The following is a 15186-nucleotide window of genomic DNA, read 5'->3' on the forward strand; positions in this document are numbered from 1 at the left end:
TGCCTCTCATTGCTGCCACTAACATGTCACTCATGCTCCATGACAGCGTGCAGGCGTTGGCCGGGGATGGTTTGGGACATGGAGTACCCCTGGGCCAAACTGGACTGTAAGACTCTGCCTGCTTCCTCCATACTAGGCATGACGCCCGGCATCGGCTTGCTAACATCTATCACTTCGTTTAGGTCACCCTGAACCCCACCATCGTCAGATAACTAAGGGTTGCGCTTGATTTAGCAGCAGGGTTTGACTTTAAGCCCTGCACACTAATTGCTAAATGAAGCGCTCCTGCAGTTTTGCCAGTTTGCTGTAAGGCATGCAACCCGAGCCCTCCACCTTGGTGGTTTGTCTGTCTTTCATAACTTCATTCTCACAGCTCCTGAATGTAACCCCCGTCTCACCCCACAACTTCAGTCGAGCATCGCGGCTTCCTGCATGAGCTAGCCCGTCTGTCACACCCGGATGAAGACTCCATCCTCACCACTCCGCCCTCCGTGTGTTACAACTTGCACCGTTTTGCTGCATTTTGAGTGTTTTTGTCATTTTGTGATCATTCGCTTTACTTTTTAAAATGATTAACTGCACACAAGAAAACCCATTTTTCTCTCTGGGTAAAAGTACATAAAAGCTCCCCTGACCCTCCAAGGTGCCCCGGCATCTTTTCCCTCTCTCATGCTAACCCTCTCAGCTCGTAACATCGGTGGTAAATGTTTTCCAGCCTCTTGTTTCCATGTGAACTGAACACCATTCGTGCTTGGGATTTTTTTTTCAAAATGGTCTCAGTTTTTAAAAACTCCAAGTAACCAGTTTGTCAGGTAGAGGGAAAAAAATGGCATTTGTTGATTAACTCATCACACAAATCAGTTAACCTTTTCTGACCTTTAAGCCTTTCAGCAACGGCTAACCACGACACCGCACGCGCTGGCTGAAGGTCCCTCCCTCTGTGCCTGAGAGTTTTCTTTTCAGCAGCGTTGTTGTGTCCTCCTGCAGTGTGATTAAGGTTGTGTCCTTTCTCTCATGATGCTTTACTTTTTTTTTTTTTTCCCCTCCTTTTAGATTAAAAATATCTTAAAGATCCAAATACTGTGTGTGGTGAAGGTAAGCCCCCCAAATGAGGCCGGAAGCTTGTTTTGGTTCCGGCAGCCTGCCTACCTACCTGCTCTTCCCTCGTTCACTCATCCTGGCTGTTCCCCCTCCCCGAACCTCTCCTTTTTCATTCAGTACTAACCGAGCTTTATTTACTGAGCGCTTTAACAAAGGGAAAGGGACAGAAAAACCAGGCTGTTTATTTGGGGTATGTCCTACTGTTTAGGCCAGGCTGGTAATTGAGAGTGATGCACGGTGGGGACAATTAGCACCTGACTAAGTAGCAGCATGAACAATACGGCTACACTTCTGGCCCTCGCTTCTGCATGTGGCGCGCCTTTATCTCTTCCCCCAGCAAACACTTTTTTTCTTTCTTTCCTTTTTTTTTTTCCTCCCTCAATCCCCCCCACCGCCCCCACCCCTGTCATTTCCTCCTGTTGGAGTGTGCCTGTTTGCCTGGGGCAGACTCTGAGACTAACACCTGCCGCACTGGAAGACGTCTTTGTCATCTAAAGCCTTGTTTGAACTGCTGCAGTGGGGACCAATGGGATAGCGGGGCCATTTAAAGAGTCTCTTTGTTTTCTTTCTCCCTTTGCTTCTCCTCTCTTCTTTCCGTCAGAAATGAAGCTCTGCGTACGGCCGTTTTGACCGAGTATAGGGCGGACGTGTTGGGTTGTAATCACGATAATGATGACACATTAGCCTCTTCTGGCTCTGTGTTATTTTTCCCCACTTAGTAGCTTACTTGGAAAATTAATTCTTACAAAAGGCCATACAGTGAAGAAGATCATTTAGAAACTGATGCAACCGCAGTCATTAAGTGCCACAGTGGTAGTGATGACTGTTTAGTGCAGCGCGTCTTTAATGGTGTGTTGACTGGATTGCCTTTAATAGTCGTATGTTTTTCCAGCAGATGCATTTTGCAAGAGTTTACTGTAGGAATGAGTACAATACGGGAATGCAGAAATCGTCCTGCTCATTTTTACCCAAGCCCGATCCTTTTTCTTTTTTTTTTTTTCCTTTTTCTTTTCTTTTTTTTATATTCATATGCAGATTTGAGAATGCATGTTCAGACCCCCCCCCGCCTCACCTCCCCTCTAGCCCTTCACAATACCCACACCCAGCGTTTCATCCACGGCCCAGCCTCCTCTCTGTGAGCCGTGGCTCTGGATGCTGCTGGTGTCCACTGTGCGGCTGAGTGTCTGTTACTCCAGCCATCTGCCATTCCTTTTAGCCGCTGCAACTTGAGATGCCTCTGAAAAAATGGCAGGAAATAAAAGGATAGGAAAGAAAATAGGCAACCAGATGCCACCTCAACAAAGCAGAAAAGTTGTTTAAACTCGAGGCACGGGGCCAAAGCGGGTGGGGGCGGGGTGGGGGCGCGCCCGTAGTTGGGGTTTGGTCAGGGGCACAGCGAGGAAGTCGGCGTTCACAATAATTGATTGTCCTCGCCAGCATTTCATGCCCACCTCCCGGCTTATTACCGTTTGTCATAATCATTGAAGTGAAGTTTTTGTGGAAAAGGAAAATGTTTGACAATAGGAAGGCTCCACATGTCCACAACAAGAGCGTAATGTGTAATTTCATTTTCATTCAAAGCATTCTGCTGTCACACTGTGAACTGAATACTTTTTTTTTTACAAAGGTTGCCTCATTTTTCACATCATAAAAGGGAAACTGTTGGGGATAAAGGCGGCTTCTCTTTCAACAAGCTTTGCTTCTCTGCAGCATGTGAAAAAAGCATGTGATTTCTGAGATGCGGCATCTTGATTCGAATGAATTCTGCTCTGCAGCAAACTCGAATCCCGACACTCTTTTATTCTAAACTTGGTATTTGTGTGAATGTTGGTGGAAATCCAGGGAATTGGGTGATCCTGGTTTTGGGAGCAGCCGCGTGCATGATGGAGCGTGCTGGGATATAAAACAATCAAATCCTCCTCTCCCTGTCTCTCTCTCTCGTTGTCGTGTTTCTGTCTACAAACTTTTCCTCCATTTCTCTCTCCCAGGGTCTTTCACCGGCAGCGGAAGCACCGAAGCCGGAAGCATCACCACCACGACAACAGATTCAGTCGACCAGGTGTCTCCCACCATGCCCCGTGCCACAAAGAACAGAGTTTCCGGGAAACTCCGCCGATCAGCCAGCGCTATAAGCAAATCCTCCAACTGAGCTCTTCAACCCATCCCCCTCTTCCCCCTACCCGAGTGCCGCCTTCAGTCTTTTCTCGAAAAACCTCACAAACTCAGCCGAGACTGCAAGAAATTACTTTGATGTTTCGTTTTTTTTTTTCCGTTTTTGTGACATATAAACATTAACTGGAGCATACGGCAATTTTTAATTTAAGTGGCGATCATTGATTTCTTTGTCAGTACATTTCACTTTGTTGTGGTGTTAACTGAGACAGGTGTGTACGTGAAAGTAAGCTATTTATGTTCGTTGGTTTCAGCATAGGAGGCACCTGCAATGATTTTATCCTCATTTTCTAGAGCGCTCGCGTGCGCTAGAAAAACACTTAAAGTTCTTACTGTAGTAAGGTAATGGGAGACTGTTTTACCCTGTTTCTGTAGTTCCTCTGTCCCAGCACTTCATGTAACAAAGCACTGATGACGCAGCTGTAAATGACACCACGCTAAAACTGCACAAGAGTTTGGTATCCATTTATAAATAAGTCTGCCTTTTATACCTCTGTTTGCATCCGCCACAGCCTCTCTGTGTCAAAGATACCATTTCAGTTAGCGGCAGTGTGATGCCGTCCCATCCACGTTGGGGAATGATGTTCCTGCAGGGAAAAGCACCAATGGATGGGGAAAGCCTCCCCTGAATGTTTCGCATTCGCTGCACTAGTACACGGGAGTCCCTGCAGCATGTGCAGCCAGAGGCTGTTTAATTGTTTTGAACTCGGAGTGGACAATCGATGACGTCTTTCTAACTTGAGCTGAAATGACATTTGGGTTTCGTTTTTTTTACTACTCTAATTTTCCTTTTTAAATGAATTCCAATGGATCGCGTCATTATTTGATTTATGCAACTGCGCTGGAATGAGAAAACACTGCGTTTGTAATTGTTTTCTGATGTCGTTAACATAGGCTCATGTCCGGTAATTAAATAAGTTCCTCCTGTCTCTTTCCTCTGCTATCAGTTTCCCTGTCCTGTAAAGCCGAGACATCGACATTCCAACATTCCCAACACACGCAGACCACGGTCTTTGCACTCACTCTTGTCAGTTAACATCAAATGCTTCTTTGTTCTTGGATGTAAATTGCTTTAAATATTATTTGTTGATGTCAGTCTGTTGGATGGACTGTTTGAATTATCTTTTGCGGTGTTGTGTGTTTGTGTGGTGTTTAAAGGAAAAATGCCGCCAGAGCCTCAGGTAACTCCATGCACTGGTGTGTGTGTGTGTGTGTGTGTGTGTGTGTGTGTGTGTGTGTGTGTGTGTGTGTGTGTGTGTGTGAGAGAGATTGTGTTTCTGAGGGAGCTTCTCACAGTGCCTGTGTAATGTCTGTCTTCTAAGATGATGTCCCACATTATTTCCACGCCCCACAATCAAATCTCAGCGTCCCGTCTCCTCCTCAGGAGTAAAAAAACAAAAAAAAAAAAAGTCTCTTCCTCCCTCTGCGTCTCTCAAGTTCACGTCTCATGAAAACAGCAACAGATGGATTTTTGCTCTTTATTTATTGGTGGTGTGCTGCCACCTTCTTTGTGTCAGTGGCATCCATTCGTCCTCTTTCCCATGATCCTCTTCCCATGTCATGGCCTCCTGAGGCCACGGGAGGGGATGGCGGTGGGGAGGAGGAGGGGGCTGGGTTTAGGTGGCATGCCAGAGCTGAACTCTTAACAGCCCTCCTAGCAACAGCCAGCCCGCCTCTCGCACTCCTCCAACCTGCCAGCTCGAGTTGTCATGGTAGCCAGGTGTCCCCCGCCTCCCCTCCCTCCCACTCACCCACTCACTCGCAAACATACTCACTCACATAAACACACTATAGACTCTCACCCTCTGAGGGCTCCACCTAAGCTGCAACACTATCCCCCATCTGTTGCACTACTATGCCTTACTTTCCCTGCGTTCCTCTGTCGGTTTCTCCACATCTCACCTCCTGTTGGTCCGTTCCCCGAGCAGGATGTGAGGAATCCCCGCAGCAGGAGGAGGACTGACAGATCTGTGCTCTCTTTATTTTATGTGTTGTCATTTTTGAGGAATGTATAGATATATAGGCCTGGATCACATCTATGGTTTTAATTTTCCCCAAAGCCACTTGAAGGAACTGACCATGATGTTGATCCAAAGATTGTAGCTTATAGAATATGTCTGTTAAAGGAGGGCTCGCGCCTTCCTTTCGGAGGATTAGTCACTGGAGGTGTTAGTTCGGACCAAGATTGTGTGTCTTATACGCGTGAAGAAATTGAGATAGTCGTAGTTTTAGTTATTTTCTCCTTCTCGTTTTAGAAATCCTTGTACATTGTGTCAAATTTGAGGGCTTCATTGCCCTCAGGATATAAATATATTAATGCCTGTAATATAATCTTTGTATAAGAGGGGGGAAAAGCTTGAAACTTTCATCATTACTTGTCAACATATCAAACTGTTTTTAATGACCGAAGTCCTGCTATCTTTATTAGAAATGTGAAAACTGAAACATTTCATTAAATCAATTTGAAATTCTACCTGTCGTTTGCTGTATTTCTGATTATCTGGATTTGTAAGGTTTGTGTGTGTGGTTATGATGGTGCTGTTGCCATGGGCTTTCTGACCCTGGCCTGGCCATGCTGGCAGCAGCAGGAGTAATCTGACCCTCCTCCCATCTGTCTCCCCTGCTGCTCTACCCTGCTTAGAGGAGCATAATGGAGCCCCACCAGGAGGTACAGGTGCAATTGGTTGCAGCATCTACAGGTGCCCTGCCTCTCCTGGGCCACATAAAGACGCAAGAAAAGTACTTGACTGTAATTGGAGCCCTTAAATTGTGCATCCGTGAGAAAGAAACCTAATGTTGCCCCATTTTCACCCGGCTCGGCACTGTTTGCTTGTTTGTCACCGACTCTGAGATACGTTACGACAGAACAGGCTGATATCCCCGTGAATACTACCAAATTGTGTTATTTCATGTGTTACGCTGGCAGCTGCAGTCAATTTTCACACTTCAGATCTCACTCTTTCTTAATGTATTGTCAGTGTTGCCTGGAGGAGCTCGAGGGGGTAACACTGAAAAGTTGGCCTTCTCTTTGGCCTTGCACCGCTGCAGGAGTTTTAATAAGCACAAGAACTCTGCAGAAGCAGGAAGAGACTGTGAGGAGTTCAAGTTAGAGAAGAGGTGATGTTTTTAAATGTGTGTGTGGGTGTATATTTTTTTTTTTTTTTTTTTTTTTTTTACACTACATTAGTCTTTCAGTTGACCACCTTTTTTGTCATCACTGATCGGCCTGTGAGGTCAGCTATATGTGTCTTTTGCTAAATTACCACCAACTTAATGCTTTATGGATTCTGGAGGTCAGCTTTGAAGCCGGTTGTGCCCTGATGTGTCCTAAATCATTTGAAAACAACCGAAGCAGGAAAAGAAATCGAGTTGTGTGAGTTTTCCAAAGCAGACAAATGTTTTACTACTGCAGAGGTGAGCTCTGATCCACCACCTCTTTGTCCTGCTGTCATGTCCTGACGTGGTATTAAGAGGGTGAATTTATGATTAGGCCTTAAGTGCTTCACTGAGGCAGCGAAACGGCGTCTATGGAGCCACCGCAGCGATGATTTACGCAGAATAAGTCTGATGTCGAAGGTACAGGGGGGTTTAGCCAAGGGAGTTGGACTTTCTCCCTGTTAAAGACGACTAAATAGATTGGTATCGTTTTGGAGTGTCACCATGTGTGGGAGAGGTGTTGAAGAGGAACCTTTAGAGGTTTTGAAAGGTGACTTGGTTTAATTTCACTCTGTCAAAGTTTAACAATTTGTCATCTCGCTCCTGTACTTCAGAAGGCTGCTGTCAGAATCAACTTCAAATCAGCTGATCAGGCATAAAAAATGGGACAAAAAGTGCCCACGATGCCTCCTGTAGAACATTTTAGTCGAATAGAGTTTAAAATATGTGTGGAGGAACGGAGCGGGATTTATTTTGGTGCGTGTTCCTGTGCGCACTGCGCAGTTTGCGGGTTGAAATTAAGAAAACGATTGATGCACGTGGGCAATTTGGCATTTCTTCTCGGCTTTTCCAAAAGGAGCAAAACCAGAACGAGCCACGAGCTCATTGTGATTTAGTAATAATTATTGTAGCACGAGGAGTTTTGTTTGGACATAAAGTTCATGGTGTCGTGTGCGGCTTCCTGTCTGTGTGAAAAGCGTCTTGAGACCACGTGTCCTTTGGAAAATATTTTATTTCGATAGACAACAACGATATACACATACAATCAAAGCGCTATAAAAGCCAACATTTAAGAAAAATAACTTGTCCTTAAAAAAGATTGCATCTAAGGTAAGAGCTTTACGTTTTTTCCTCTTTTTTTATTTTTTTATTTTTTATTTTTTTTACAAGAGCTGTGGAGATTGAAGATTAAAACCCGACCCACGACATTTATCACAACTCATAAATTTGACAAAAAGAAACAAAACAAAAAAACACAAAAGATTTGGCTATACGACATGTAAACTGCCAGAACGATTCACAGGAAAAAATCACGACAAACACAACAATAAGTTACATAAAATAATTAGAATAAATAAATAAATAAACATATGATGACAAATATTGCAACAATTTTCAAGAATAATAATAAAATATGTGCCAGCATTCAAATTAAAACAATCTATGTTGACTTTTTTAAGGCAGTTATACAGCGGGATTTGGATGTGTACGTAGGCTATTTCGGACTAGGCTTATTTGTATACTAAAGGCATTTGTGGTTCTACTAAACAGGGAATTCCTCAGTCACTCCTTTTTTTTTTTTTTTCTCCATCAACACAAAGTAAGTTCTGTCATTCACAAACTATCGTAAAGCTACAGTGATAGAGCAATCACGGCCGGTGAAGTCAACAGGCTTTGATGGGGAAAAGGATTTGTGAGAAATTTAAGACATTTCTTAGGTCTAGAAGCTATCGTTGAACATGTGCTGTCCTAGAAAAATACCCTTTAACAGTCAAACTAACGCTTTGTATTCGTTTGTGTTTTTTTTTTTTTATCTTGATAAACTAATTTGAGAAAGAACATCTCAAAATAGGCCTATATGTAATTCAAATATAGAGAGAAGCATTCAACAATCACTGATTGGCATGGAAAAGACACCACTTAAACATTAAACCGCCCTGCCTTTCATTGGCCTAAAGTTATGGCAGTGAGCACAAACCCTTTGTGTTTTCGTTTTTCTTTTTTAACCCCCTAAGCCACTTTTCTATCCGCTTCTTAATTATTATTTTTAATTTCCCCCCATCAAAGGCACGAGTTCTGTGTTGTCTTTAGCAGGCGGGGCGCACCGGCATTTGGAGCAGGATCACCTGCCTGTTCTCCGAGGGGTGGCACTTGTTTATGTGCCTGGTGAGCCCCGGCGAGCTGTAGAGGGTGGCGGGGCAGTATTTGCACGGGTAAATCTGGGAGGAGTGCATGAGGCGCAGGTGTCTCTCCTGGCCGGCCCTGCTGGTGAAGCTCTCCCGGCACACCGGGCACAGCAGGCAGTCCACCGGGCTCAGATTGAGGGGGCTTTGGTTTGAGGCTTCCGCTGAGGATGAGGATGATGACGCTGATGAGGAGGTGTTTGACTCCGGAGCCTGCTCTGCCGGGCGGTCGCTGGTTTGAAACCCGCGCTCCTCCAGCACTTTCTTTTGCAGGGCCTGGTGTCCCATGATGTGTTTCCTTAGGCACGCCTGCCGCTTAAACCTCTTCCCGCAGAACTGGCAGTCATAGCAGCCATCTTCAGAACCCGATTCGGACAGACCTGGACTCGGGGTGTCTCTGTCACTCATGTCTTTGGCTTCGTCGGAGACTGACTTGACACCTAGTGGTGGCATTTTGGCCATTTCAGGTTTGATGCCCTGCGCGGGTGGCATGGCGGGCGCGCCGGTGGTCCGAGGTTTGTGCCAGCGGCGGTGAGAGGCGAGGTTTGCCGGGCAGCTGAACATCTTATCGCACTCAGGACACCGGTACTCGACCCTGACTATGCGGGAGCACTTGTGCTGAGCCAGGGAGAACGGATCCGCGTACGCCTCCTTGCACAGCTGGCACACGAACTCCCCCAGAGGTTTGTTTCCTGCGGAGGACTGAGCCCGCGGCTTCATCTCCACCGGACCCTCTTTGATTTTGAGACCAAGCACCGGAGAAGTCGTCACCTCATCTTCAAAGTTGAGTTTTCTAATGGCTTTGGGTTTTTTGGATGCGGCTTTAGATTTGCGCTCCGTTCCATCAGTTGCGGGTCTTTTGGTGCCGACCCGGTTGCTTGGTCCCGGGAGGCTGCTGCTGCTGGTGGTGCTGGTGCCGCTGCGGCTGCTGTTGCTGGTGCCGATTTTCAGGTCGACCGGGGCGTACAGGAGGTGATCCAGACCGGAGAGGGAGGCGGGTGTTGGGAATGACTCGGCAGAAATAGGCGAGCCCAGATTGAAACTTCGCTCGAAATATCCCCTGTCGTGCTCCTTGCTGATGGGCCGGGTGGGGCTGTAGAGGGCTTGGCACACGGCTTCTGGGTTGCCGAACTGTGCCGGCTTCTCCATTCTTGGCACCGACGCGTCAGCTGCGGTGAAATCCGGCGATACGGAGGCGCGGTCCGGACTGGACGCCACTGAAATCGGCGGGGATGGGTCCGTGTGACTCGGCAAGGCAGCTGGGGTGGGTGGCTCCTGGAGGTCATCATCGTCTGACCGAGTCCTGTAGGAAACATGTGCAGATTTCTTGTTTCTTTTTACCAGGAATCCTTTGGGCATCTTGGCGAGGAACGGCGAAAAGGCACTTCGGGGAGGTGGGTAAAATCTGGAGTATCCAGGTTTGAAAAATATGGCAACACTAGAGGCTTATGGGACTTGATTTCCCCAGTATATCGATCCCTCTGTTGCTGAAATGTTTTCGTCTCCAAGGCATAGCTCCACTCTTTTTATGCCGGAATGATGCTATTGTTCTCGCCCCCCCGTTGCAGCATCCCCGACCAATCGGATGAAACCAAGATCCCAGTGGGTTTTATTGTGGGAGGGCTCAGATCCTGGGTTTGCTGGATTTCGTTGGAGGATGTGCAGATAGCTTAGCAGATGTACTGGCGGTTTATTACATTAATGTGTGCGCTCTGCCCCTCCCCGACAGAGGCACACGCCGGGACCCTCCTCTTTTTACGGTCTGATGGGCCCCTACACAAATGCACACGTGCCACTGCTTTGTGGTTCTCCTCCGGGGGTCCCGGAGTTGCCAAAAGGAAATGTCCGTCACCGCCACAATTATCACAATTTCGAATTAAAACTGGGTGAGACAAGCTTGGTTAAACAGAAACCCAAAGGTGTGTTTCTTCACGTGTCCGCTGTGGTGTTGGTCAGAGAGGCGGCTCGCCTCACACACGGCTGTAAAACTGTGTTTGCAGTGCACAGTCATCCAGTTTGTTTTAAGACTAAACATTTTTTCTATCCACGCACTTGACTCGTTTACGCGTGACCTTTACGCGCGTTCCGCGGGCACATCAGTGAACTAAAGACACTTTTTAAAGACCTTTATTTTGGTCTTGAATAAACACTACAGAGGGAGTGTTTCTTTATTTTAGGGCACGTGTCTGTCTCGGTAGTTTAACTCGACATATAAATCAGTCATCTCGCTGCATACATAAGTAATAAGAAGGCCCTCTGGTCTTTGTGCACAATGGCTACGTCTGCCCGTGCTTGGATATCCTGTCTCTCTTTTTTCGGTTTGAAAGGCAAATTGACCTCTTAACTGTGAAACGGGACTCACGGCCAATCTGGCCCACAGCTAGACGCGTGCTGGGCGGAATCAGTGCTCCAGACAAAGAAGGCCGAAACCGAATTTCGTGTTGGGGAGAAATGCTGCCCAGATATTCAGAGCTAAAATGTGGCTGATGTAGCTGCTGGATAGCCCAAAAGTGTTTTCGGGATGTTAGAAGTTGAGTACAATTCTGCTGGAAGAAGCTAATCTAAGTTTGGATTGTGTCGAATCCACGTTTTGAACAAACTGAACGGTTTGATTTACTTTCAAATGTCTCAAAGCAAAACTCAGCTTGCGTTAAACTGACTCATTTCGCAGCACGTCTCCATCTAACAAAGACAGACCGCACTGTTGTCTATTTCTCTTCCCCGTCAGCGCTCTGTGAGTCTCTCATATTTTGTGTGCAAGTCTTCTTTTTTTCGCCATAATGGCTAAATGTATGCGGCAGTGCGCCACTTGGCAGAATGTGCATTCTTTTTCCCTTTCAGTCAGCAGACCAGGGAGGAATTAATCTCCATCATCGGACATTGTTCCCCTCATTTGCATAAAGCTGCAGTATGACCAAGTCAAATAATTGCACAATCGGAGCCGAGCCGCAGGCCTGTGCCTTGCTTTCAATAGGCCTCTGTGCCCCGGTGCCTCCTCACCTGCCTGAAAACACACCGTTATGTTTGTTGGAAATGGTTAAATGATAGATTAGCTGAATAATAATGTAATAAAGTCTGAAATGCCCACGAGGCAGACTTAAAACTGCGGGAAACCTTTAAATTATTTCAGTAAGTGACAAAGTTTGACCACGATTTTGAAGTTTCTCTGAGAATCACGTTTAAACGTGTCGTTCATCTAATCGTAGCTGGGGTTTTTTGTTGGGTTTTTTGTATGTTGTTTTATTTTCACGGGTTTCATCGACTGGCCCAGAGGTAATTACAGATTTTCTCTAAATGAGAAACCTCTCTAAAACCTGATTTCTGTCCCTGCTGCATCACGCTCTCCTCCGCCGCTCTGTTGTTGAACTGTTGTTCTTTCAGTCTGCGCGTCTATTAGTCGTGGTTTGTTGGGACTACAAGCTTTGATGGCATTTTAACGAGTTCCTCTTTCCCCCGAGATAATTTCTGTGGGGCGCGTGGGCCGGTGTGTTGGCCTTGGCCGTACCGACGCATGCGCGTGTTTGCTCAGTGGCGCGTGCTGCCCTGCGCGGACGGGAAGCATAGGCGCCTAATTAGCATACAGCTGCAGCTGCTTTAACGCAGGCCCAACACCATCCTTTTAACCTTATGGCATGCTATAGGAGTCCAAATATTGCTCGAGTTTGCCTCTTTCTTACAGGTTATGATGTTTATGTTGAAATATAATATCGGTAAACGTGTAAAATATCAATAAGTACATTTTAGATGTTTTTTTTCATTGAGGTTAAATCACATTTCTTTGCTAAAGGCACGCTTTGTTTTGTTTTTTGTCCATCCTTTTGCAAATAAGCTCTTACAATGACTGCTAAACCTTTGTAGGCCTGTTAGTTTATGGCTTAACTGCATCACCAGAAGCCTGATTTGAATACTGGTCCATTTCTGAGATTCTGGCTTCAGAGCTCAGCTCTTACTTCATTGCACCACCTACAGGATGAAGGGTTAAACTCGGTGACAAAGGCAGAGTTTACCTCCAGTCATCAGAACCTTATGGTCTTTTAAAAGGCATCAACACATAGTTTGTGTTCAGCATTACTCGTGATTACAGACGGAGCTTTGGAGCCGTTTGGTCATGTCACACAGATTGGATTACACTTATTCTCGCTGTAGCTGTACAGACACCTCCTGTACATCCCTGATGAATGATTGCCTCCATGTGCTGTGCCAATCAAAGCCAATTTGAAAGTGCAATAGGACGTGACTGTAATTGGTGCTCACTACAGGGCCACATTCAATGCACTGTCAATCAATTATTGTAATGGATTAGCTGAGCTCCTATTCTGGCTGGTTGTAATCTGATAGAGGGCTTTTTCAGCACCATGGAGAGAGCCAGCGAGGGATCCAGATTTAATCAGACTGGCTGTGGACACAGCACAGCCTCGGCTACAGCCTTTGTCCCCAACGCTGAGAGCAGGCAGAGACCAGCAATAGAACAGAGATGCAGCAGAACAAAAGAGCCTAATGAAGCCATTGGGGTTTTTTTTGTTTTTTTTTAATATCCTTGTTCAAAACACACAGACACAATTTTTATCAAGGGAAACAGTGTTTTACTTCCCTCTTGTCCAGTCATCTGGCTTCACCGGCTCCATATTCCTCGACTTATTCAATACCTTCAAAGCTCTCAGCGACTTGGCATTCTCATATTTTTCAGACCTTCACCCTTACGCCCCTTCCCAGTTTCAGCTGCTGTTCTGACTGCTCCTCACTTCAAACCTAACACCACGGGTGCCCGAGCTTTCAGCTGTGTTGCAACTCATCACCTCTACACCTTCGCCAGCTCGACTCTTTGTCACAGTTCAAATCTCAGCTCAAAACCTGCCTGTTTTCATTTGCATATCAGCTGTAATCATCCTGTTATGTGTTACTTTCTCAGTTATTTTTATCTTTTAATAGTGTTCTTGTTGTTTAGCGTTGTGTAAGATGACCTCGAGTGTTTGAAACAAGCCAACGGATGAAACGTGTTATTGCTTTTGTTGTCTCCAGCTCTAAGTTAGTCCGTGCGTTTTCCCTCACTGTGGGGAAAATAAATGTATTTACCTTTTGTATTCCAGTTTCCAGATACTGACTGTAAACTGAAGGATTTTAGTGCTTGAAGTACTTTGTTTGAAGGTCACATCTCTAATGCGAGCTAACACCTTAGTTTCCTGCTCTCTGACCAGAGATCATTGTGGCTGTTTTCACAATTTGCGTCCCGTGTGACCTGGAAAACCATCTATAGGCGATGTGCGGGAATTCAACAAGTCCCTGCGAGGCAGGAGTCAAACTGCTCCTGTAAAGAGCAACAATAGTAAAAGGTTTGTGGAAAAGAAGTCAGACAGTAGAGCCAGAGGATCAATGGGGAAATTGGCTGCTTAGCAAGGAGTGCAGCACGGAGGTCACTGTCTAGACTTTAAAGTGTACTTTGGATGGATGCCCATGAGACCAGGTTACTGTGAAAAGCCCATAAAGTGGTATAGCTCCGAGCTTAAGACTAATGGACCTGGTGGACCTGACTGGGAATGTCCCTGATGCCATCTGTACGTTTGACGGTGATGCTGATGACTTTATGACAGCACAGACAGATGTTTTCTGGCTTTAATGACATTTCTAAAAAGGTTCTGTGGATCTAGTTGGCAAAACAGTCTTTTTGGAATATAGCCGCAGTGCATCTTTAGAGGGGGATTATGATGACATCCAAGGCGAATAAACGAGAACGCCACGAATGCTTTTAGTGTTTATATCAAACATCGTATGATCAGACATGTGAACAAAGGCTTCAAAGGGACAACACCAGATTTTTCCCCCCTTGTAAAGAGGCTGTTATTAAAAGGAGGTCTTTCTGCATATCAGGCATCAGTTGCTGGAGTCCCAGGGGCATGTTTAGCTCTAATTTACTCATCAAAAACATCAGAGTGTCTCTCAATAATCTCTGCAGTCCATTGGTTGTTTGGGGTGGAGTCCCCTGTCAGAAAGCATGCCCTGGAATGTTAAACACTAATTCACCTCTGAGCGGTGGAGGTGGATAAAGTGATTGTTCTATCTGGGAGCTGATTAAAACAGGCTCTAGCCCGTTTCTCCCCTCTGCATTCACCTCTGACGTCCATCACATTCATTTCAGTATTCATGAGTGGATGAGAAAGCCCAGGCAGAGCGACTGCCGTATTACAGATAATAAGGCCAGCGGGCACCACATTCACTGCCACAGGTCCCCCCCCCCACCCCTGCCCCAGCTCATTCAATTACTCTACAAGAGTTCTCTGAGGCACAGCTGCACTATGGGGGTAAAGAGGAGCAAATTGAGGTACATTCATGTAGACGCACACGCACTCACGCACCTCACAGATACAAAGAAGTGGAGGAGGTACGCACACGGCAGCGAGAGCAGCCAGCGTATAAAGCATCTCACTGACAGGCATTTAGCTTAGTAGTCAATACATTACACAAGTAGACAACAAAAAAGGCTCATCCTCTCTAACTCACTGGCTCCCTGAAGATTATATTGATAATGACTCTATAAGAGAAATGAAACCAAGGCCATTCCTCATAGACTCCATATATG

At 45.9% G+C, this 15186-nt stretch overlaps 2 protein-coding genes across 6 annotated transcripts in view; one reads left to right on the top strand and one right to left on the bottom strand.

Annotated features, from left to right (window-relative positions):
* Window positions 1-5041, top strand: part of ralgapa2 (Ral GTPase activating protein catalytic subunit alpha 2) — a 94899-nt gene extending 89858 nt beyond the window's left edge. For 2 of the 5 annotated variants that reach the window (XM_080869942.1, XM_080869939.1), the window contains 2 exons: window positions 47-106; window positions 3090-5041. In XM_080869942.1, the coding sequence (XP_080726068.1) occupies window positions 47-106; window positions 3090-3250 (221 nt within the window). In that variant the 3' untranslated portion in view covers window positions 3251-5041. Of the gene's footprint in view, window positions 1-46; window positions 107-1053; window positions 1096-3089 lie in introns of all 5 variants that reach the window. The other 3 variants (XM_080869941.1, XM_080869943.1, XM_080869940.1) reach the window with 3 other exon arrangements.
* A 2382-nt stretch (window positions 5042-7423) lies between these two features.
* insm1b (insulinoma-associated 1b) lies at window positions 7424-10156 on the bottom strand. The gene has a single exon (XM_080870070.1). The coding sequence runs from the start codon at window positions 9969-9971 to the stop codon at window positions 8517-8519; it is 1455 nt and encodes a 484-aa protein (XP_080726196.1). The 5' UTR covers window positions 9972-10156; the 3' UTR covers window positions 7424-8516.
* Between the last annotated feature and the right edge of the window lie 5030 nt (window positions 10157-15186).

The sequence above is a fragment of the Rhamphochromis sp. 'chilingali' genome (assembly GCF_963969265.1).
Source record: "Rhamphochromis sp. 'chilingali' genome assembly, chromosome: 21".
Taxonomy (NCBI): domain Eukaryota; kingdom Metazoa; phylum Chordata; class Actinopteri; order Cichliformes; family Cichlidae; genus Rhamphochromis; species Rhamphochromis sp. 'chilingali'.